We start from the raw sequence: 24,614 nt of genomic DNA, 5'->3' as shown, positions 1-24,614 counted from the left end.
AGAGCACTGGCTACTCTTGCAGAGGACCAGGGTTCAGTTCCCAGCATCCACGTAGCAGCTAACAACCATCCTTAACTCCAGTTCCAGAGGATCCAAAGCCCTCTTCTGGCCTCCTCAGGCATTGCATGACATGGTACACTATATATATGCAGGCAAAATACTCATACACATGAAATAAAAATAAATGATTTTTAAAAAAGAAAAATAAACATTGATTCTTGTCAGACCCCTTGGATTAGAACCATGAAGGCAGGCCCACACCTTGGTGTTAGTAAATGCCCCTCAGGATCCTGATACTCTTGTGGGGTGGAGAGCCATTAGTCTAGCTTTATGGCTTTGCAAGCCATCTCAGCTCTGGTGCTGTGTTTTCCATTTGGAACCTTATTACTACTGCATATAATGACAGCTGAGGAACATGAGGCAGATAGTGCAAGGTCACCTGGTCTCACCCCTGCCTATGACCTGGGGCCTGTTGCATGTACTGAGGCATTATGGGAGGTGGATCAGGTGGGCACCCAATGGCCAAGGTATCCATCTAGGCATCCCAGGAGGTGGAGTGGGCCCTCGATGGACCTCATTCATCTGCTTCCCCTCAGATGCTGTAAGATCCTCAGTGAGGCAGGCGAGCCCCGCATCTTCCGACCCCGTGACCGGGATGAGATGGTGAAGAAGGTGATTGAGCCTATGGCCTGCGACGGGCTCCGTACCATCTGTGTGGCCTACCGAGACTTCCCCAGCAGCCCTGAGCCTGACTGGGACAATGAAAACGACATCCTTAATGACCTCACATGCATCTGCGTGGTGGGCATTGAAGACCCAGTGCGGCCTGAGGTAGGTAGGCCCTGAGGTCAGCCAGCTCAGAATTGGGGCAAGGTCAGAGTCCAGCCTGCAGAGGGACCTGGGAACACCTGCCCTCAGCTCTGAGCTTTGACTCCCCATGGAATATACAGGGACTTTTATACCTGTTCTCAAGCATTCATAGTTGAAGACCAGAGTGGGCATACTTGGCATTCATTGCTTTAGGTTGGGGTAGCCACCAGGAATTTGTTCCTCCCATCTCCCAGAGGACAGATGTGAGGTTTGTCTGGCCTTAGAAACCTTCACCCCCAAAGGATTCAGCTATTATCATGGATTCTGGGTCTCAACTGCAACTGGGTGGACAGAACATCACCCTCAGAACCCAAAGCCCATGTTCTATGGGCGTTGCCACTTCTCCTTGTCCAGAGGCAACTTAGCCATACTATCCCCTGGCCAGCCTGCTAATACAGCTGCAGTCTGCCTTCAGTGAGTTTTGGGAGACAAGGCTCCCAAGTTAATCACACAGGTCACAGTCCCAGCAGAAGGGGAGGTGATTTCACCCAAGTGACAAGGATGAAAGTGCCATGTGGAGTGTTCCTCATGGGGTGCTGGGTGCACAGTCTGTCTTCAGGCTCTGTTAACTAAATCTAGATTCAGAGAAAAGGCCAAGGAGTTAGTGTGGGGCCTGGCAAGGTCGTGGAGGAAGGGCTGTGTGGTCCATGGCTGTCCAGACAGGAGTTAGGCTTCATTGAAAGATGATACTGCTGTTAGCAGGCCAAGCATCCCCTATCCCCTCAGGCCCCATGACTGTGAAACTGGGGACAGGTGGGCAGGCAACATATAGACCTGGGTTCCCTTGTATTAATATTGATGACTCTGTGACATTGGGCCAGTTCTGTAACCTCTATGAGCCATATCTGTAGCATGCAGATAATAACACCCTCTCCCATGCCCACATATGCCCGTGGGATAGTGTCAGGGGGTGAGACCACATACATATAAGCAACAAGCCCAGCATCAGAAGGCCACATGAGGATCCCTATTTTCCTTCATGGCCTCCCTAGGCCATTCATTCCCAGGATCTTATACTGGCAACAGCCCAGCCTTCAAAATGTGTGGAGCCTGTGGGATGAAAGAAAGTGAATGCACTTGATCCCAACCCTCCAGCACTGTGCTGGGGCTCATCCCCATTCCCCCACCACACATCCAGTGGGTGGCACTGTAGCCTCCCACCCCAACCTGGATCCTCCACAAAGCCAAAGACAGTCTGCACTTGAAAGCAGCACCAGGGTGTCTCTGGTTCCCTGCAGGCCACAGCTCTCCTGGGACAGATGATTACCCACTTCCTGGGGCAGCTGTTCATCACCATAGTTAATGGGCTCAGGCTCACGGCGCTGTGTTATCTCCTGGAAGAAAACCACTGGGCACAGGTGGCAAAGGCTTGCCCAGTGCCCATGCCCTAAAACTCCCCTGGCCTGCCCCCAGCTCCAGGCTGACCCTGCCCCCACCAGTCTTGGAAACATCCTTCTAGGGCGAGATGAAGCAGCATGAGTTTCTTAGGACTTTTACTGAGACCCGCCCTCATGACTCTGAGACACACTTAACCAACTGAGAATCCCGGGAAGTCAGGGCTGCCCAGTACCTTCCACTCTCTTCCATTTTGAGCACTAATCACAACCCTCTGAACTGACGTCATAGTGGCACCAGTGACTACAGGTTCAAACTTCAGTCTCATCCAGACCCTCCCCTGCCTCCCCCAGTTTGTACAGTGAGCCATGAGAGATTACAATGGTCCCAAAGTCTCACTATAAGCGGTTGAGTAGATGCACAGTAGACCTGGTATTGTGCCTTCCTGTGCATCAAAGAAAGCAGATTGGAGGAGGAAAGCCCCATGCCCAGGACCTCAGAGCAGGGCTGGGCCCTATTTTTTGAAGGTGGCATAGCCATCCAGAGTTCTCGCTTTAGATGCAGACCCCAGCTAAGGGGGAGAGGTTGGACACAAGCCCCAACGTTGCCCCCAACAAACCTTTCTCTGTCTGGGCCTTAGTCTTCTATCTACAGAATGCGAGTCAACCCAGGCCCCTGGGTTTCTTCCAGGATCTGACATCATACCCTCAGACCAGAAGCAGCTGCTAGAAGCCCCACAACCACACCCACACCCACCAGGCCTTCTGCCAGTCTGCCATCCTGCCCATCATCCTTCAGTCATCCTGGCAACCATCCCATCTGGCCCTTGGCTCACTGGGATATATATTAGAATCCCAAGCTGCAGTGCTGGCAAGATGGCTCAGTGTGTAAAAGTGTTTGCTGTGTAAGCCTGATGATTTAAATTTAGTCTCCAGAACTCACATAAAGGTAGAAAGAGAAAACCAACTCCACAAATTGTTCTCTGAACTCTACAATAATTTTATTATTATTATTTCTTTAAAAAAAAATGAGAGCTGCAATCAAGAGCTATGAGTTCCTTTAACGACAGAACAGGGTCGGGACAGGGCCTTGAATCTGCCTCTGAGGTTTCTCTCTCACAGGTAGTGAATTAGTTACTTTCCTCCTTGCTGAGACAGAATACCTGACAGAATCAACTAAGGACGGGTTTACTTTGGGTCATATTTTGGCAGGGAAGCCATGGGGCATGGAGGCAGCTGGTCACACTGCATCTGCAGTCAGGAAGCAGAGAGAGATGAATACTGATGCTCAGCTCACTTTCTCTTCATCATTTAGTCTAGGACCCCAACCCAGGGAACGGTCCCCAACCCAGGGTAGCTCTTCCTTCTTCAGATAACCTATCTGCAAAGTCCCTCACAGACATGGCAAGAGTGCTGTCTCCTAGGTGATTCTAAATTCTGTCAAATTAACAATATAAACAACCTCAGGTGGCCTCAAGTACATGTCTTCTCTGTTTCCTGACTAAGAAATGAGAAGGGAGTTGAACCTAGGACCTCATGCAGTCTAGACAAGTGTTCTACCACCCAGCTTCACCCCCAGGCCAACGAGCTCTATTTGAAAGTATAAAACTCAGCCTCTCAGTTGATTCAGCTTCTCTGAGACTGGAGGGTTCAGTTTCTTATCTGTTAGCATTTAGGACAGGCTATAGGTACCTAAGAACCAAATGCAAACTGTGGAAAAGCACAGCATGAACAGCCTACCACACCCAGGCCCTGGTTCCCAATTCACAGGCAGACCCCAGTTCTCAACTCACAGGCAATCCCCCACTATACCCAGCCCTGTTATCTCACAGGCAGTTCCCCAAGGCCCCAGTTCCCAACCCACAAGCACTCCTCACTACCCCCTGGCTCTAGTTTCCTAACAGCAGAACTCACCATGCCCAGACCCCAGTTTCTGCCTCACAGTCAGCCTCCCACGCCCAACAACACTCAGACCCTAATTCCCAACTCACAGGCAACCACCCACTATGTTCAAGCTCTGGTTCCCACTTCGTGGTCAGCTGCTATCAATACTTCTTCCAGCAGCATCCCTGCCTTAGCAGCTGGTTCAGGAAACTTTCCTAGCTCTGTCTTCATGGCCATCCCCTTACTCAGCATTCTGGTTACCTGCCTGGTGTCTCCTAGTGAGCTCCCTGCTTGGGGCACCAGCCTAGTGAGGCCCAGGCAGAGGGGGCTCTGCCGGCAGGCCCCCAGACTGACCCAGGCTCGCTCTGCAGCTACAGGTAAACACTCTCTGCCTACCTCAGTTTCCCCACTGTCATACCACCTTCCTCCCTCAGGCCCACCACAGGCCAGAGCAGGTTCAAATACTCACCAAAGTCCCCACCCAAGACATTCCTAAAGCTAGCAAGGAGGGAGCTGTCAGGAGAGCATCGGCCTGCGGCTTACTTGGGGTGATCCCGGGGGTGTTCAGAGCCCTCGCCACAAACAGTAGATGTTTAAAAGCCTCTATGTTATGAAAACAAGAAGAGCTCATTTCCTGGCTAGTTTTCCTCAGTGAAAACTATCTAGGATAATTTTAGAAGAAGCCACTTTTTAAAAATACTTAGCAATGGTTTGTTCATATGGAAAACATATTTCAACCAGACCCATGCCCCCTGAGATTTGAGCCTTAATCATCGTGATCCTCAGAGCTCAGAGCAATTAGATGGTCTATAGCTGTTTGTTGAGTGAATAAGTGAGTGGTCAAAGAAAGTCCTGAGGGTATTTTAAGGAAATATCCCTCTGAGTTGGAGGGGTCCAGATGTGTAGAGGCCATGAAGGCAGGTAATAACTGGCAGATAGAGGCTAAGGGAGGGAGGGCTGTCCAGGCAGCAGAGGGCAAAGGCAAGGAAATGGGAACACACAGCTTTCCATTGCTAAAACAAAATACCCAACATAAACACTTTATAAAGAGAAAGGTCCAGTTTGTCTCACAGCTTCAGAAGTTTCAGTGTGTGGTGAGTGGGCCCTACTGCTTTTGGGTCTATGATGAGGCAACATGTGATCGTAGGAGCACACAACAGAATCACACATTTCATGTCAGAGTTGAGAGGCAAAAGACAGAAAGAGCCCCGGGCCTTCCAAAGACACCACACAGATAACCTAAAACCCCACCTCTTAAAGGTTCCACCCCTCCAACAGCACCACCTTGAGGCCAAGCCTTCGATACACAGGCCTTAGGGAATATTCCAGATCTAAACTACCACAGAGGCTGTCTATTTGGGGACTGGTAAAAACCCCCGATTACATTTATCAGAGAAAAGCGTAGAAAGAACCTAGGAGCCTTGTTCTTCTTTAGAACCAACCTGTTTGGCAAAGCCTAGAGGGTGGCCAGGTTGGGCTGGTGAGACAGTCTTCCAAGCCTGAGTCCTAGACTAAACTACCAATCACCTCCTTCCTAATCCAGGACTTGCTGTGCCACCCCCACCCCCCACCCCCGTGCTTGCAGGAACTGGCTTCCCTGCTGTCTAAAGTCAGGCTCCTGAAGCTTCCCAGCCACCATCTCCATCCCTCACCTCAGCTCAGCTCCTCCCAGTGGCCTACAGCACTACACCAGGCCTCTCACACCTGGAACCTTCTCTGTCTGTGTAGCTTGAGATCCCTTTTGTGAACAGAACCACTGTGTGTTTATCTGCATGCCCACACACCAGAGCCTCAGTTGATTTTGACAGGACAGAACTGGCTCAAACATCCCTGCCTCCAAGAACCCTTCTATGGTTTCTCCTTCACCCACCCTCCCCTGTACTTCCAGAGCCTCAGTCTGTGCTAAAGACCATGTCTTTGAAAGACCCCATCTCTACAGGAAAGAGCAAGTCTTATACAGAGTAACACTTTTTTTTTTTTTTTGTCTTTTTGAGACAGAGTTTCCCTGTAGCCACAACTGGCCTAGATTCGCTATGGAGACCAGGCTGGCCTCGAACTCATATGCCTCTCTCTGCCTCCCAAGTGCTGGGATTAAAAGCTCATGCCACCAAGCCTGGCAAGTAACACTCTTATCTGGGAAAAAGAGAGGTTATAGGAAAGAATAAGTTAGACTTGTTCTACTGTGGAGCAGTGGACCTCAGAGGAAGGAAGCACCCCATCACCAGGGATGTGCAAGTAGAGACAGTGCCCATCTGCTTGGATATCTGAGGCAGATCTAGACAATTAACAGAGGACCAAAGGCAGATGATGCAAAGTCCCTTCCAATTCTAGGACCTTGGAAACAAACACAACCTGAATCTATTCAGTGGAGATGGGATCAGACAAGGTGGGGGTTCCCAGAACAACAGCCCTACCCTGCCCTTTGGGTCAGAAGGCAACTCACAGCCATAATGAGGTAATAAATTATGCAAACCAGGTCATGGACTTTGGTCCTGGGGGACACAGGTGGGACATTTCAAGGTTCATCTCTGTTCTTGAAATTTCTGGGACAGGAGAGTTGATCCAAGAAGTTGCCCACACTCCAGTTGTGAACCAAACTTTTAGGCTTCCATAGTTTGCTATCCCTACCCTAACAAACTATAGACATTTCCTACCATGAGATGAATTGATCTGGGGTTTTCTGACTTCATGAGCACCCAAAAGCAAGGCACATCTCATAGAAACTGTGCCTTGAATTTTGACTCAGTCTTTTTTACAGGCTAGTGATATTGTGCACGCACTCTGTCAATGCTGAGCAGAGCAGCACCCACTGAGCCCCTCAATGACAGGAAAACAACCTGTTGTCCACAGGATACTCTGTACTAAGGTTAAATTTGAATGCATTCAAACTGTTAGGTTTACTGTGGCTGAAAGCTGCCATCAGTGGAAGGTACATCTACCAAAATCTGAGTGCGCCAGTGGTAGATGTTTGTCTTGAGGGTCTGGATGCTGAAAATCCACCCAGAATCAAGGTTTGGGCAGGGCTGGTCCTCCCAGAATGCTAGAGGGAGAGTCTGTTCCAGGCCTTTCTTGTGGCCTCTAGTGGCTCACTGTAGAAGGCACTTTTCTCCTCTCTATGACAAAATAACCTGACAGAAACAACTTAAGGGGAGAAAGAGTTGTTTTAGCTCACAGTTTCAGAGAGATTTCAGTTCATCAGGGTAAGGTGGCCCCCAGGGCATTCATGGTGGCAGAAGAGTCCAGCAAACTAGGAAACAGGGCAGAACTGGAACCAAAGCCATGCTTCAACCCTCAAAGACCCACTGTTAGTGACCTATCCTTACCAGCACCACTTCTTAAAGGTTCCACAACCTCCCAACACAGTGCCACCAACTAGACCAGGTGTTCAAACATACCAGCCTGGGAACATTTCACATTTGGATTATGACCCTGGCTATTGGTGTCATTCTGGGGTTGTAGTTTACCCAGCATCCCTCACCTCCATCCTCACGTGCACATCTGTGTCCTAATCTCCCCCTTCATGAGAACACCACTCACACTGAACAGGGGCACACCTTATGTCCTCATCCCTTGATCTCCCCAGAAACACTTTCTCCTGATGAGGTTGGTGGGGGCGGGGGGGATAGTTGAGACTCTTTCCAGTGGCTTGGCGGGGTGGGTGTGGGAGTGAACTCCCAGTCACCAGAGTGTGCAAGAGTGCGGTGTCAAGATCACCTCTCAGGCCTGAAATTCTTTCTTTGGGCTCTCTCACCCAAAGACATTTTTCAGCAAGTATCAACCAATTCTGTCTGTCTGTCTGTCACTGCCATGGGTCAGAGTCACTTGTTCGGGTGATCTGTGTCATGTGTGAAGATGGCATCAGCTCCCAGCCAGGTTCCACATGCCAATTGCTCTGTGTGAAGACACTGCTGGAAGGGGTGGGATCAGAGAAAACCAGCCACTTCCTATCTCAACGGCAAGTCCTGTTGAACATGGATCTGGAGCATCACCATTTTTATTTATTCTAAACCAATGTCACATTCTGCAAATAAAATGCCCCCAAATGCACATGATGCTACCACCCTCAAAAGAAAAAAAAAAACCTGAAAACACACAAGGGAGTTGGTTATGGAGTATGTAGATGAAACCCACACAAGTTCAAGTGTAGTTAATTCAGCACTCTAGCCATCAGAGTAGTCACAGGTTTCATCTCAGGATAGAGTATGTGCTCAGTAGGTGGTGGCTGCTGAAAACAATTTTGAGACCCTATCATATTTAATCATCAGATGCTGTGATCAATTGGTAATGCCTACCATAGGCATAGAAAGGAAACCACTGGCACCATCATAATCTCCTGGTTCGTTATCTAGTTCCCTATCAATGAGGCTGCCTGGGAGAAGAGCTCGCCCTGGGATCCTTGAAGACGGGACATACCAGCCCAAGTGGTATCCTCCCCCCATGACTCTTGACCTCCCTCACAGGTTCCAGAAGCCATCCGCAAATGCCAACGGGCAGGCATCACAGTCCGCATGGTCACCGGGGACAATATCAATACAGCCAGAGCAATTGCCATCAAGTGTGGCATCATCCACCCAGGGGAGGACTTCCTGTGCCTGGAGGGCAAAGAGTTCAACCGGAGGATCCGCAATGAGAAAGGGGAGGTAGGCATGCTGCCACAGCAAAGGGTCTGTGGAGGGCCAAGCCTGAGTGGGAGCTGGGAGGCGCAGGCCTTGCATACTAAAACAGAAACCAGCCTGTGTGCCCTAAAAGCCCAATGAGTCTGCATGGATCTGTTGCTTTTGTGACACCCAACACCCTGCACTTCTCTCCAGATTGAGCAGGAGCGGATTGACAAGATCTGGCCAAAGCTGAGGGTGCTGGCTCGCTCTTCGCCTACGGACAAGCACACCCTGGTCAAAGGTAAGACTGGAGTGGCAGTAGCAGTGAGGCCTGAGCCAGGCCCACCATGCCTGGCATTGTGGCCTCTCCACAGGAGGGAAGGGGGCCCACCAGGGATTCTTCTCACCTAGGAACCCTCTGACATTGTCCCTTCTGACCCTTGGGAGCCCGCAGAGGGCCCAGGGGTCATGGGGAGAAAGATTCTCCCAGACCTTCAACTTCTCTAGGTAGCAGTGGGCCTGGGCCTGGGGTCTGATTGATGGCTGGAGGACAGACAGATTTACAGGAGTGTTCTGTGCTCCTGGCTCGGCATAATGCCTTTGTTATGTAGAGCTTCAGGAACCTCCTACGGACCTTACTCTTTCATGGCTGCAGGTCTTTACTGTTCCCTGTCTGAAAGGTAGCCCACTTTCCTCCTCAGTCTGGCCCCAGAGCTCATGAATTTGAGAACCTTAGTCAGCTTGGTCTGAAGTGCCCATTCAATCCTGGAGACCAGATACCCAGAAGTCCTGGAAACAGAAAAAGCTAGAATCCCTTTCCCTTCCCATCCCTCCAGTGAGAGGTTGCCCCTTGAAAAGCCTAGGCAGAGACCAATAAGTATTTCTGGAACTGCAGACTGAAGTTTCATCCTATTTCTGCCACTGCCCTGCATAGAGGCCTTGGCGAACCTATCCACTCTGAATCTCAGTTGTTCCATCTGTAAAATAGGCAGAGGATGGGGTTCTTGCTCCTTCCTTGGATCACCCCTGAGCATCTTAGACCTCTGTCTTAAAGGGGCTTCACCCAACACTGATAGAGGCAGATGTGTCCTGGGATTAGAAGCACCGAATTCCAGGACCACAAACATTGCAGCAGCGTGCCCCAACTCACCCCCATTCCTCACTCCTGACCTTCTCACAAAGTATTTATTGAGAAACTACTATGTGTTCTAGCTGGTTCTTCCCTGTGGAGTCCACAGTGCAAACAGATATCAGATGATGTCTCTGCACAGAGAGGCCTCCTAGGTAATGGAGAGCGTAATCTGCACCTGCCACTGGCCTTTTGCTGGGGCTCGGGAGGGTGTGAAGTCACAGGGCAGGTGAGGGGTTCTGTGATTCAGCCAGCCACAGGCTGTTTGGGAAGTTTATCCGGCTTTGCAACAGTGGCCTGGAGGCTGAAAGGTCACCAGGATCTTCTGAATGTGACAGGTAGTATAGTGCAACGCAGGCCTGGTCTGTGATTCAGCCAGCCACAGGCTGTTTGGGAAGTTTATCCGGCTTTGCAAGAGTGGCCTGGAGGCTGAAAGGTCACCAGCAGCCAGTGTTCTAAGAAATATGAGTCCAAGAAGGGTGCATGTGGATGTGGTGTGGGAAGGAGGGGTCTGGGGACCCTGTGCAAGTCACATACCTTGTGGTTTTGAGCAGGCAGCCAAGTGTTAACACAGAGGAGGGACAGATTGAGAAACTAATCATTCAGTGTGGGGCTGGCCGAGCTGTCCAGGTAGAGCGGTCTGGGACTGCTAGCCATTGAGTCAAGAGAGTATGAGCCTGTGCTGTGGCCCCATGGGGTGATGGGCATGCAGGGGGAGAGCAGGGAAGCCCCAGAACCCATGGAATGCACCAGAATGATGATAGAGATAAGACCATCAGGGACCAGGGATGCAGCTGGAAAAGGAGGATGCCCAGGAGTAAGGAATGCCCAGGAAGGCAGGAGGGGTAGAGTGTGGTCTACTGTAGGAAAGGTTACTGAGAGGCCAGGACAGACAGGACAGAGATGCAGCTACAGGGAGGCCCCTGGTGTAAGACATGGCCTGGTGAGCCCTTTGCCTTGGAAGAGCCAGTGTTGGCTGAGGAGCAAGTAGAGACAAAGACCTGCCAACTCCAGGCAGAGGAGCCCAGGCAGGCTGAGCCTGGGGCAGTGGGACTCCAACTGGCTGTCAGCCTTTGGGACAACTCCTGAGGAACTAGGCTTGAGAGCTGGGCCTTGAGTGGGGTGCTCAGTGGGTGCTAGAGGAGATGGTGTCCCAAGCTGGGGAGCCCATTCCACCTCCTCAGGCTGCTGCTGTCTGCCAGCACAGACAGAGCTAAAGAGGAACCTGGTAGCCCTAAGGATGCTGGGAAGAGTAGTGATGGGAGGAGCTGGCAGGGCAGGCAGGACAGGAAGCCATGCTGAGGCTTAGGACCCTGAGCACACCCTCTTACCCCCAGGCATCATCGACAGCACACACACTGAGCAGCGGCAGGTGGTGGCTGTGACAGGGGATGGGACCAATGACGGGCCTGCTCTCAAGAAGGCGGATGTGGGCTTCGCAATGGTAGGTGCGCTTGCAGGGGCCTGGGGTGGTGTCTGATAGGGTCTCAAATGTGAGGGTAGGGGGTCTTGGGCTACTTAGCCTCCAAATGACTTGTGGGATCCCACCATTTAACACTCAGTTCACCCTCCATCAATCTTGTATGCTTGGAAAGCTCTTGAGCCCCAGCCCTGTCCCAGATGTTTTGGAAGGTATGGGCAGTGCCCTACTGGGGACCACTCGTCCTGCTAGGTGTGTGTAGGTTAAGAAGGAAAGGGCAGGGTCAGGCTTCCCAGGGGAGACTATTGGCTTCAGGGTGCTGGCTGTGTGCGCACCCATGTATGTGTGTGCTTGTTTGTATGTGTGTGCATGCACCTGTATGTATGTGCATGTGTGTGTGCATGCGTGCCTGTCCTTGTGCAGTCTAGCTGTGCTGGTCCCTTTGGGTCAGGGGTGGGGTACACAGGGCTGAGGCTGTATAGAGGTGAGAACAAAAGTGTAGAGCCACTCACTTCCCCGGCTGCCCCACCAGGCTCCTGTCACTGCCCCCACAGGGTATTGCAGGCACAGATGTGGCCAAGGAGGCCTCAGATATCATCCTGACAGATGACAACTTCAGCAGCATCGTCAAGGCAGTGATGTGGGGCCGCAATGTCTACGACAGTATCTCCAAGTTCCTGCAGTTCCAGCTGACTGTCAACGTGGTGGCAGTGATAGTGGCCTTCACAGGTGCCTGCATCACGCAGGTGGGTCCTAGGCTGGGAGAGGGCAGACCCCAACCTCCAGGACCTCCTAGGTTGTCAGGATTACAACACAGGAAACAAAAGGGCAGTGGGGCCTCTCAACAACAGGACTGCATCTGGCCCCAGAAGTGGAAAGCGTTTGACTTTGTGCCCATCTTCCTGCCTGCACCAGCCAAGGCAGAGGCAGTATAGGCCCAGGGGAAACTGGATGGTCAGCTAAGGAGTCCTTGTTCTGGAGCATAGAAGACTGGATTAAGAGAGGTGGTGTCCTGGTTTGCTTTCTATTGCTGTGAAAAAAGAATCTGACCAAAACCAACTTGGCTTATGCATCACAGTTCATCCTTGAAGGAAGCCAAGGCAGGCAGGAACCTGGAGGCAGGAACTGAAGTGGAGACCATGGAGGAGCACTGCTTACTGACTTGCTCCTCTGGCCTGTGCTCAGCCTGCTTTCTTACACAACCCAGGACCACCCACCTGCCCAGGGGTGGCATTACTCACAGTGGGCCAGGCCCTCCCACATCACTCATCAATTAAGAAAATGTCTCACAGACATGCCCACAAGCCAATTCATTGGAAGAAAGGCCCCAATTGAGGTTGCCTCTTCCCAGGTGCATCAACTTGACAACTTAACACTATCTAACACAGATGAGGTGGGGGTGAAGGAGGTAGTGGGGTTCTTTCTATCCAGATCACTATTACTGGGTCTTCAGCAGGCTGTGTGCTGAGCCAGGTAGAACCAGGTAGAAACTGGAGTGACTGCCTTTTTTAAAAAAGATTTATTTTATTTTTAATTATGTGTATAGGGGTGGATATGCACATAAGTGTAGGTGCAGGTGTCCACAGAGACCAAAGAGGATGTCAGATCTCCTGAAACTGGAGTTGCAGATGGTTGTGAGTCAACCCACATGGGTGTTGGGAACCTAACTTGGGTCCTCTACAAGAGCAAAGAACATTTGACAACCACTGAGTTGTCTCTCTAGCCCAGGGATTACCATTTAAAAGAAGCAGAAACTGAGGACAGAGGACAGGTCAGGCATCTGCCCTGCTTTTTTTTAATATTTTATTTATTATTTTCATTTTATGTGTATGAGCATATTGCCTGCATGTGTGTAAGTACACCCATGCTGTACAATGCCTGCAGAGGGCAAAAGAAGAGTGTCAGATTCCCCTGGAACTGGAGTTTCAGATGGCTATTAGCTATCATATGGGTGCTAGGAATTGAACCCAGATCCTCTGCAAGAGCAGTCAGTGCTCTTAACCAATGAACCATCTCTCCAGACCCTACCCTGGTTCTTGAAGTTTCCTGACACCATGGACAGCCTGTTTGTCCTAGGAATTCTAGTCTGATGAAGGGGAGCTCCTTCAGTTCTGGGGGATCTCAGAGGCCTGACTGCTCCCATCTGCTACCTGGGTGATGAACTGCCACCCACAGGGGCAGCCAGAAGCCAGTGTATAGATCTCCCCAAGAGCCACAAGGCACAGAGGACTCTACTGTACCACAGAGATGCCCATGGTGACTGCAGATTAGATCTTGTGATACCCTAGCCCTGAGACCGGAATGGGGAGTAGTTCCCTTTTGCTTAGAGCCTCGCTCCTGGACTGTGTGTGACATGCTCCCCCTAGTGGCAATCTGGGGTATTGTCATGGCAGCAGTCACTCCAACAGCCTCCTGAAGACTGGACTTAAGCCAGGGAAACAGGTTCTGAGACAAGATCAGTTGGCCCAAGGTCCCTGAGCAAAGCCATGCAGGCTTTAGTGGGAAAATTGCACTCTTGGCTCCAAGGTGCTTGTAATGAGAGAGAGTGGAAGGGTAGGAGGACACCCAGGAGAGCAGGCCCACCATGGCAGAGGGGCTGATGAAGTACACCTAGAGGAGACAGGCAGGAAGGAGCAGTTAATTTTAGCTGTTGATCTTAGAGTAGGTGGGCTTCCTAGAGGGGGTGGTCCACCAGCCACAAGTCAGCCAAGGCCAGAGTCATGGGAGGGATCTGGGTCAAAGGAGGCCATATGTGGGAGATGTAAGTCCCAGACACCAGGTGACAGGTGTGAAGAGAAGAGCAGGGCAAGGAAGGGAGGCAGATATAAAAGAGAGAGAACAGGTATCCTCCAAGAGGGAGGATGGTGACTAGGAGATGGGCCAGGAGAGGCTGAAGAATGGTGAGGCTGAAGGAGGGACCCCCTTGGTGTGTGGCAGGAGTTGCTGGTGACTTTAGAGAAGGGCATTTGGGTGGGGTGAGACCTGGCTTCTGTGGACAAGGCCTGTGTGTGTGAGGAAGGAAGGACAAGAGGATCAGCTCGTTCAGGCAGTGTAGACAGTGGGCTGTAAGTATACATAGTGCATGCTCTGTCAAGCCCAAGCACAGCAGAGACTATGACAGCATCCACATCAGCATGACATGCCATCACTCATCTTAGCTTCCTCTGGTTTCCCTTAACTTGACAGACTTCCTATCATGAAAGCTGTTAGTTTTGGGATCCCAGGTACAAAAATATTTCAGATTATCATAAGATAATGAGAGGCAAAGTGAAATTAGGAACGGGAGTCAAGGGCATTATTTACAGGCAGGGGAGTCACTGAGAAGGGTGGTGGAGGATGTGGGTCTTGACCTACAACAGGAGAGGCCTGCAGGGGAAGATTGGTACAGGTAGGTAGATATGTATCCAAGTTTACCAGAAGCCAGGGAACTGTGACCACTGAGCCTGTAGGCCTACGTTATTCTTCAAAGAAGCTTCCAGAACCTGCTGCATACCTGCTCAGGAAACCAAGAGCTAGGCAGCTATGACTTGCAGCCTGTATAGACTCTGCAGTGTGCCTACCTGCACTCTGTGGCACAGGTGGCTCGTTCCCCATGACAGTCCTCTCTCTGCTGCTGTTGCAGGACTCCCCTCTGAAGGCCGTACAGATGCTCTGGGTGAACCTCATCATGGACACATTTGCATCCCTGGCTCTGGCCACCGAGCCACCCACAGAAACCCTGCTCTTGAGGAAACCTTACGGCCGTAACAAGCCACTCATCTCACGGACCATGATGAAGAACATCCTGGGCCATGCTGTCTACCAGCTCACCCTCATCTTCACCCTGCTGTTTGTGGGTGAGTACCCAAACACACCCCTAGGTGGCCAGGTTACCACTCCCAACATCTAGATTTACACATACCATCCTATTTTGCTCATGGGTAAACTGGGGCATGGAATGGTCACATAAGCTGCTCGAAGTCACAACAGAGAGCCTGAAGCAGAGCTACCCCATCTCAGGATGGCCCACCTCAAAGTCAGGGCTCTTCTACTAAAAGCAGCTGCAGTGCTGTGAGCACACCATGCAAGTCAGTGTCTGATGAAAGCCCTGGGAGCCGAGGCCCTGGAGGAAGCAACCTGCCCCTTCCCTGATCCCTTCCAGCACATTCTTCTTACCACAGGAAGAGGATCATCATGAAGTTGCTGAGATAATTTACTTAGCAAGAAGGGTCACTCTGGCTCACAGTTTTGAAGGTCTTTATCAGATAACCCCATGCTTGGGGCCGGTGGCAAAGAGCACATGGTGAAGGAAAGCTGGTCACCTCATGACCAGAAATCAGAGTGTGGAACAGGGCCCCACAGCGCCCTTCAAGGACACGCCTCAGTGGCCTAAAACCCTCCGACTAGGCTCCACCTCTTAAAGGTTCCACTGCCACCCTTGGGGCTAAGGATATGGATATGATATGGGTTCCATATCAGTCACTAAATAAACAAAGTATGGTGGCATATGCCTGCAATCTCAGCACTCCAGGAACCAGAGACAGAGAATCAGAAGTTCAAAATCATGCTTGGTACATGGCTAGTTCAAGGGTAGCCTGGGCTACATGAGACCCTATCTCCAATATCTCCAAAAGAGGAGGGGGGCAAGATGGCACATCAGGTAAAGATGCTTACTGCCAAGCCTAATAACTTGAGTTTAATCCCTGGAACCCATGTGGTAGAAGGAGAGAACTGACTCTAGCAAGTTGTCCTCTGATCTCCATGCATATAACCAGGGCTTTCTCTCTCTCTCTCTCTCTCTCTCTCTCTCTCTCTCTCAAATAAATATAAATAAATAAATAAATAAATAAATAAATAAATAAAAAAATAAGATACTTTTAAATTCCAGGGGATGCAATGTATACACACACACACACACACACACACTAAATAAATAAATAAATAAATAAATAAATAAATAAATAAATCTTTAAAAAAGAGCCAGGAGTGATGGTGCATACCTTTAGTCCCAGCAGTCAGGAGGGAGGCAGAAGCAGGCAGATCTCTGTGAGATTGAGACCAGCCTTATCTACATAGCAAGTTGCAGGCCACCTGGGACTACAGGGAGAACCTGTCTCAAAACTACTAAGAAAAGGGGGGGGGGGATCAGCTCCCAATAGCACCAGAGCCTGGCACCAGGCCTGTAATATATGATTCTCTAGGGCACACTTATCTAAGTCATAGTGTCCCCTCAGTCCAGTCACCTTTCATAAGGAATGTCACCTTGTCATACAGCTGGCACAGGTGACATGCCCCAAGCTGTTTGTCCCCTAGAAAAAGGATTCACACATTGAGCAGGCACCACAGGCCACACCCTGTCCAGCCATAGCCCCGAAAACCCCATCCTCAGCCCTGGCCCTCCTTCTGGCTTGGCAGGTGAGAAGATGTTCCAAATTGACAGTGGGAGGAATGCACCTCTGCACTCACCACCCTCTGAGCACTATACCATCATCTTCAACACCTTCGTCATGATGCAACTCTTCAACGAGATTAATGCCCGCAAGATCCACGGCGAGCGCAACGTCTTTGATGGCATCTTCCGGAACCCTATCTTCTGCACCATCGTGCTGGGCACATTTGCCATCCAGGTATCCAGACTCCTGCCCTAATCTGGACTGGGCCAGGCAGGGTGGTAGCTCCACAGCCATCTGTGCTCGCCATTGATGGCCTGTCCATCTCTGTGTCTGTCCCTCCGCTCCCTCTGACCTCCAGATAGTGATCGTGCAGTTTGGTGGGAAGCCCTTCAGCTGCTCTCCACTGCAGCTGGACCAGTGGATGTGGTGTATCTTCATTGGCTTGGGAGAGCTCGTCTGGGGCCAGGTGTGTGACAGTGGAGGGGGGCGGGTAGAAGGGTCCCTGCAGAAGGGGAAGGGGAAGAGTGCCAGGAGTGATCCTGGCTGTGACACATACCCAGTGCCCATATGGAGCAAGGCCCTCCCTATCACTGAGCATCTGAACAACAGAGCAGGTCAGTGTCCAGGGAAACAGAATAATGAGCACTAAGGTTGATGCCAGTGGGCAGTACTGACCTTGAACTCCCAGACAGCCTGAGGCTGAGTACATGGTCTGTATTCACAGATAGAAGAGGTCTCTGATGTCTGACTCCCAGGCCTCAGCCCCAGGAACAAGCCCTGTGGGGAAGAGTAAGAATGAGAGTGTACCCCCTCCCACATTGCTTTAGGTTCGGGACTGGCTGTCCCAAGGCACCCAGTGCCCAATGACCCAAGGGCCAGCCACAGCAGGCGCCATACACCATATACACGGCATTGGCTAGAGTCCTTAGAACACTGAGAACCACCCCAGAGATAGGTTCCTTACAGATAGGAACCCAAAGCTCAGCAGGGTACATGATTATCCCAGGCACATAACTATTAATGCCTGGAATATTCCAAGCTACATGTGACTCCTCAAGGCCAAGATGTTGCACTGTGTCCCTTGAGTCCAATGAGTAAGTGTATTAAAATGCCATTTAGTAAGAAACAGGAAACAAGTGAGTTGGAATGGGCAGCTGAGGAGTGAGCTGATTTTGAGGGAAGCAGGAAAGAGGAAAAAGAGGGAGCAGGCATCAGGGATTAGAAGGACAGGCCACAGCCCTGACCCTCCATCGGGTACATCCCTTGCAGGTCATCGCCACCATCCCCACGAGCAGGCTCAAGTTTCTGAAGGAGGCAGGCCGGCTCACCCAGAAGGAGGAAATCCCTGAGGAGGAGCTAAATGAGGACGTGGAAGAGATAGACCATGCAGAGCGGGAGCTGCGCCGTGGCCAGATCCTGTGGTTCCGAGGCCTGAATCGAATTCAGACGCAGGTACGGGGAGCTCCTGGGGCTAGACTGACCAGGGGATGTGGCCAGTGTACACAAGTGAACCCTCACACTCTGATGTGAGAGAAGGTGGCTTTAGGAGCCCAGGTAGCTCTGTGACCCCTACTTCCATACCCACCACAGGGCCTCAGAACAGTCCTCACTACCCCACCAGCCACATACACACATCACTTCTGCCACTGAAGCAGAATGTGGCCTCAGGAAGACCATCACCTCAGCCCAGCCAGGGGTTGGCCTGAGAGTCACACCCACCATGGTTTTCCAGGAGAGCCCCTGAGAGGATGGGGGTGACTATGAGGGCTGAGGTGAGTGAGGGGTCTATGGTGGCCGGGGTGGCCACCAGGAGGAGCAGCCAAGATTGGCGAGCCCTCAGGGAGCTATAGACACCTTTACAGATGAGTGCACACTCTTTGTCTCCATGAGGGGTTCCAAATGCTGCCCCTGACTCTGCCAGGTATGGAGGAGCAAAGGTCTAAACCCCCATGTGCACAGGTACACACACACGCCAAGCTCACACATGAAAGTGTATGTGCATGGTGCCTACTGAGCCAGAAGCAGCTTTCTTCCCCCAAAACAGAGGTACATGGCCATGCACGCACATGCGCACACGCACACACACACGTGCATGTGTGCATCCTATGCTGGAAAAGCTGCCATGCTTGGGGCAGGTGTGGTTTATGAACATTCTATAGGAAACTAAGAAAGGCCCAGAAAGACCCCTACATAGTATCACCTTCAGTCCCTCATCCCAGCATCCTGGATGACATGAAGAGCCTGCCACTTTACCTCAGTCTGGGTATGGGCCAGACACTTTGTTTCCATGGGCTATAACAAACAGTTCCCCTGGGGTGCCTCATACTCCACAGGGCCTCGTTTGTCCCTCACAGCCCCTGAGTGGTGGATATGACTTCCCTGTTCAGGCTGAGTCAGGGGAGGGGGCTACAGAAGTCTCACACAGGCCTGGGATATCCTGCTCTGGCCAGAACCTTGGCAGCCCTGCTTCCTGGGAGGGCTGGGCAGGTGGCACTGCCCCATAGGCCTCACATCACAGAAGGAAATGAGGACTGTGGTACTCCCGGGTGGATGTGAGTGCCTCTAGGCCTGCCACCCCCAGCACTGTTGTGGGCCTAGTGCTTTGCTGCTTATATACACTTCTACCAACTAGATCTCATTGTACTTTCTTGAGGATAAGAGACGGGACTTGTCCAAGGTCACCTAACTAGTAAATAACAAGAGCTAGAATTTGGCCCAAGGTTTGTCTACCCCAAGGTTCCACCACACCAGTCAGGCTTTATGCTGGGCACCACCCTTCCCTCCTGACACCACTTCTATCCCAGTGGCCCACTGGCCCCTGAGCCACCATTGAGGGAAGAGGCCAGACCTTGTGTCACCCAACCCTGACCCCTACTGGGAACCCTGGGGCCTACAGACAGGCCCAGAGCTGAGCAGACATCTTTGTGAGCCTTGGAGTGTGTCTGGTATTTTCATTTTAAGTGGTGTTGTCCTTGTCGCGGTGGCTGCAGCTGTTCTGTGACGTTGCGCCCATCAGTCATGTAGCTGTGGTGTTCGTTTCTTCTCGCAACTTGTCTCATTCTCTCCTCCGTTGCAGATTGAAGTAGTCAATACTTTCAAGAGCGGGGCCTCCTTCCAGGGGGCCCTGCGGAGACAGTCCTCCGTCACCAGCCAGAGCCAGGACGTAGCCAGTCTCTCTAGCCCTAGTCGCGTGTCGTTGTCCAATGCTCTTTCCTCTCCGACCAGCCTTCCTCCTGCTGCAGCTGGGCGTGAGTGTGACTCCTTACCGCCTCCACTGGCACCACCAACGCCAGCTCCCGGGCGGGCAGGCGGGCAGGGGCCGGGGTACCAGAGAACATGGGGGGTAGGGGGTCACTGTGAGGCCCAGGGGGCTGAAGGGCCATGGCCATTTAAGAGAGTCTCATTGGTCAAAAGATCACAAGTAGTCATGTGGTTAGCTGGGGTCAGGGGTTATTACCAGCAGGGAGTCATTAGGGTCATATGTGGTCAATAGATCTGAGTCAGTCAAAGAGTCACCAGAGTCAAGAAGTTTCTAGAAGCCAAAATATCTAGTATTCTAGAAACCAATCCCCACAGCATCCTAGAGGCCAAAGGGGGATGCAATCAGCAAGAGAGGCACAGAGTAGCCATCAATCTAGGGTCCTAGCCCACAAGAGAAAGGGTCAGAGTTTGACACAAGGTCACAGTCTTACAATCAGTCAGTCAGTCAAAAGATGACCATGGGTCAATGTATAGAAGTCCCTCAAGAATCACAGTGACTGTAGGGACCCAACTACAAGTGGGATCATATCCTGTGAGGTTTCCTGGCTGTCATAGGGGTCATGGCCAAAGGGGACAGATGAGCCAAATAGTCACTACAGGTCAGGGATCACTGTCAAAAGTGGAAGACCACCAAGGAGACCACAGCACTTTGGAATCTCCCCCTTCCCTCCTTTGCATACCTGAGGGTATCAGTGGCCTTATAAACTCTTCTCCCAGAGGGTGGAGTACCCTGAAGTCTCGAACCCTTCCTAGAAGAAACAAGGCTTCTGATCTCCAGATCTCAAGTAGAAAATGGAGGGGCATACATATCTTGCCAGCAAAAGAGCTAGTCTAAACTTTGTGTCCTTTTCTTATCTGAGGGGCAGCCTGGAACTCTGACTTCCTCTTCGCCTCCCTCCTCCCAAGGACATCTTTCCCATACAACCACCTCTGAGGCCCCTCATCTCTGGCTCTGTCTAGCTCTTTCTTGGACCCCTCTATGGCCTCAGATCCCCTAGGGATTCCCTTCATATTTCCCACCTGCCTCCATTCAGACCTTCCCAAAGTGCAGGGAAGCCCTAGCTCTGGTCTCCCAACATAGACAAGATGTATATTTTCCCAGCTAGCCTTCAACTTCATCAATGAGAAAAGCAGGCCTTACCTCTTGATGCTTTATAGAGGGCCTATATCCCCATCTCAAATTAGAACAACCGGCAGCCACTTCCCACCCCTGGGCAGAAGAGGGCCTGTGTACAGCAGGAGCTCTTCCACTGGGGGGCCTCTAGCAGTAGGCAGAGGCCACCAGGAGACCATGAGCAGGCTATGATGGTGTCCCATGATCTTCCCATGGGTGTTGTCCTGCCTGGTGTTCTCCCATTAGCACATGAGCCCTGATGACATGGAAATACATCTGAACAGGTAGTGTCTGAGTCAGTTGGAGATTGGGGCCAGGATTTTTCCCTTCAGAGCAGACAGCCCTCCACACCTTAGTGAGTGACCCTGCCTATCCAGCCACTCCTTCCTGTCCCATCAATCCATCTCTGGCCTTGCTCAGTACCACCCATCTTGAAGTATAGTCACCAAGTAGTCCCATGGAGATACTTGTTAGTGACCCCTGCATCCCTCTGAGTTCTGATTGCCAGGAGTCACTTCTGGTCACAAGCTCAGCTCTTCATTCATCCTGGTTCAGCCTCTTCCTTTAAGCAAGGTACTTTACCCTGGCCATGAGAGAACTCACATGACATTCCTGGGCACCAATTACAGCCTTGTGCCAGCCACTTGGCTTAGCATTTACACTGTAGAGGAAATCTGTCCTCTCACCTCAGCAGCTTTGCTCTCACCCTTCCTTTACCATAAAGCCATTAAGGAGGAAGATCCCGAGAGTCTTCTACCAGCAGGCCTGTGTGCCCCACTCTCTTGTCTCCAAGCCAATTTCCTTCCAGGCCAGACCAATCCCTTCATTCCATGTGACCCCAACTTTGGAGCAGCCTTTGGAAGAGTACCTAGCTGGGGTTGCACCACAGTTCACCCACTGTCCTTGTCCATGACCTTCATTCCTTCACAGGGCCCAGAGAGGCTGGACATGACCAGCTCCCTCGCCCAGCTTCCACCATGTCACTCCCCTGGCCTCCTTAATAATTACCCACTCCTGGTCTCTGTTCTAAAATCTAGCCTGTAATTCCTGGTTTCTTTGAACCCTTTCTTGAGCATGAGGTCTCAAAAAAAAAAAAGTACACTGGCTCCCAGAGGTACCTTCTCCCCTGTGATTTCAACAGGTATTTTGGTTACCAAGGCCATAATGCAAATGCTAACTAAGCATCCCCTCACCTCTGCTTGGGCAGTTTCTGAAACATTCTCTCTTCTCATCGCCAAGGACTCTGAGGACCCTCTAGACACCAGGCAAGGCCCCTTCAGAAATCAAAATACTTTCTTCCCACAGGGAGGTGCAGCAGGTGAACAAGAAGCAGAGGGCCCTGGTGGGCGGGTAGAGCTGGGACTTGGGCTCTCTCTCTCAGGATCCTTCCCAGCAGAGGAAGGGCCACATGCCTGCCAAGGCAAACGCTGGAAGTCTGTGTGCCCTGGAAGGAGTCAAAACTCTTTTAAGAGTTTATCTCAAAGAGCTAGGACAGGGCAACATGTGCTGGGGCACTCGCTGTGTACCCCTCCACAACATGGCTGTTTGAAATGAGATGGCCCTGGGCTGACAGTACCTATGGGGAGACATGATCAGTTGGATTGGGACTGGAGCATTCAGGAGATAACCCAGGGTAGTCACAAGCTTTTCTCCTCCTGATAAAATGGAATTCGGTTTTCCCCCCCGAGAAGTTCAAGGGCACACCCTCTAATACTATGTACTTGAATACCACGCAGCAGTTCTACTTCCTTTACTTCACACACACCTCACCATGAGGGGGGTGGGTCTCCCAAGCTAGCCAGATAGAAAGGACACTCACTTAGCCAGGAACACACAGCGAGGGAGTAGCTGGAATATGTCAGAAGTTCCTCATGCTCGACTCTATACCATTCAATCTGGGAGCCAGTGCTCATGCCCACAGCCTTCCAGGGGAGAGGGAGCACCTCCCCCCATCACCCCAGTTGTGGAGGGTAGAGAGGGTATATTTACTGGTGGTCCCTTACTGGCAAAGGCTTAAAAGCAATGCCTCCTCTGGTCAGCCAGGACAGTGCCTAGATCTTTCATCCAAGCCAACCTCCTCTTCTCAACCCTGTCAGATACCTCATTCATCTCAGTTCATCTTTGTCCTTAGTAAATCTGAAGCAGGCTCGACATACAAGAAAGTCCTGCTGCTTCAACCCCAGTAACCCCAACTCCAAGGGCAGGCCTCTGAGCCAGGATGACGCCTCAGTGCAAACCATGAACCTCTCCAGAGAGACAGACAGACACAGACACACAGACACACACAGACACACAGACACACACACACACACACACACACACACACACACACATGCAGAGCCCCAACTGCCCCCACATCCCCTTCAGATTCAGGTTCTGAGGACTGCCAGGGTCATATGTTTCTTGTGAGGAGATGCAGACAGTGGTGAGGAGGAAAGTTGAGTCTCTCCTTAGCACTCTAGTAAGATTTGGTGTGAGCTTGGGTTGGCAAGGAAATGGCTTGCTTCTGGGGGGACCCTAGACCTCTCCACTGTCTGAATATTCCATGTCTTTGTTTCCTAGAGGGCTAGAGAACCCTGGACACAGAGTTCAGCAAGAGAGAGTGAAATTAAAAGAGGTTGTGAGTCTTTAACCTTGAGCCTGAAATGAATGTGAATCAGTCCCAGACTCTTGGCTTCTTTGAAGCCGGGTAAACATTCGAGTATGCGGAGCCCACCTCAGAGCGAGCCCACCTCAGAATGAGCCTACCTTGGGGAAAACCCAGTGGCCTGGGGCTGTTGAAAGGAAACTTTGAAATCCCACTCGCCCCTCCTCTTTCCCTGCCCCTACATGCCCATGAGGTTTCTGGCCCTAGCCTCATCTTTAGGGCAGGGAGGAAGGGGAGATGGAAGAGTTTTTTGCTTTTGTTTTTGTTTTTTTCTTCCCCTATTTTTTTTTTTTCCATTTCAGCCGCAGAGAGAACGGAAGTGGCGACTTGAGATGGCCGTGGCGGGGTGTCCCGAAAATTCTTGTCCCCACAGTCTTGTCCAGAGCAGTCCATTCTTTCTGTTGTCTCCATGCCAGGGGGAGGGCGGAGGGGCCTCATCTCATTGTGTGTCGTCCCCTCTGCGTTGTCAGTCACTTGACACAGGCCTGCCACTGTCCCCTTCCCCCTTTCACACACTAAGTGGTCCAGCCAGCATCTTATTCCAAGTCAGCCTCAGAAGACACTGAGCCCCAGGCTGGATAGCTACAGGAAGGAAACAGCATATCTCCTGTTTTGCAGATAAGGAACCAAGGGCTGGGGACCTAGTTCAGTTGGTAGAGTGCTTGCCAAAGGCCCTGGATTAGTTCTTCCATATCTCCTAAAACTGGGCAAGAGGTGGAAACAGAAGGGTCAGAAATTCAAGATCATCCTCTGAGGCCAGCCTGGGTTACTTGAGACCCAGTCTCAAAGCAAACAAGCAACAGAAAAGGAAAAGTTTAGTAAAAAAAAGTTCTATAGCTTTTTAACATTTGCTTTCAAATATTGGAGGGTATAAAGACCCATTTATGAGATCAGAGAATTACTAATCTACAGAGACACACTTAAGGTGTCCAGAGACAAAGAGAGCCTGCAGCAACCAACACAGTTGTCACAGAGTACCAGTACT

At 51.2% G+C, this 24,614-nt stretch overlaps 1 protein-coding gene across 11 annotated transcripts in view; it reads left to right on the top strand.

The window, feature by feature from the left end:
• Positions 1-24,614, top strand: part of Atp2b2 (ATPase plasma membrane Ca2+ transporting 2) — a 361,587-nt gene that overhangs the window by 330,281 nt on the left and 6,692 nt on the right. For 6 of the 11 annotated variants that reach the window (XM_008854882.2, XM_008854881.3, XM_008854887.1 and 3 more), the window contains 9 exons: positions 597-831; positions 8,549-8,728; positions 8,900-8,987; positions 11,153-11,259; positions 11,790-11,981; positions 14,858-15,071; positions 16,630-16,841; positions 16,966-17,073; positions 17,877-18,059. In XM_008854882.2, coding sequence (XP_008853104.1) covers positions 597-831; positions 8,549-8,728; positions 8,900-8,987; positions 11,153-11,259; positions 11,790-11,981; positions 14,858-15,071; positions 16,630-16,841; positions 16,966-17,073; positions 17,877-18,059 — 1,519 coding nt within the window. Of the gene's footprint in view, positions 1-596; positions 832-8,548; positions 8,729-8,899; positions 8,988-11,152; positions 11,260-11,789; positions 11,982-14,857; positions 15,072-16,629; positions 16,842-16,965; positions 17,074-17,876; positions 18,060-19,683; positions 19,856-23,544; positions 23,591-24,614 lie in introns of those variants that run through there. The other 5 variants (XM_008854889.3, XM_008854888.3, XM_008854885.3 and 2 more) reach the window with 3 other exon arrangements.

This window comes from Nannospalax galili, unplaced genomic scaffold (genome assembly GCF_000622305.1).
Source record: "Nannospalax galili isolate Female #2095 unplaced genomic scaffold, S.galili_v1.0 scaffold406, whole genome shotgun sequence".
NCBI classification, from domain to species: Eukaryota; Metazoa; Chordata; class Mammalia; order Rodentia; family Spalacidae; genus Nannospalax; species Nannospalax galili.
This window is presented reverse-complemented; position numbering and strand designations above follow the sequence as displayed.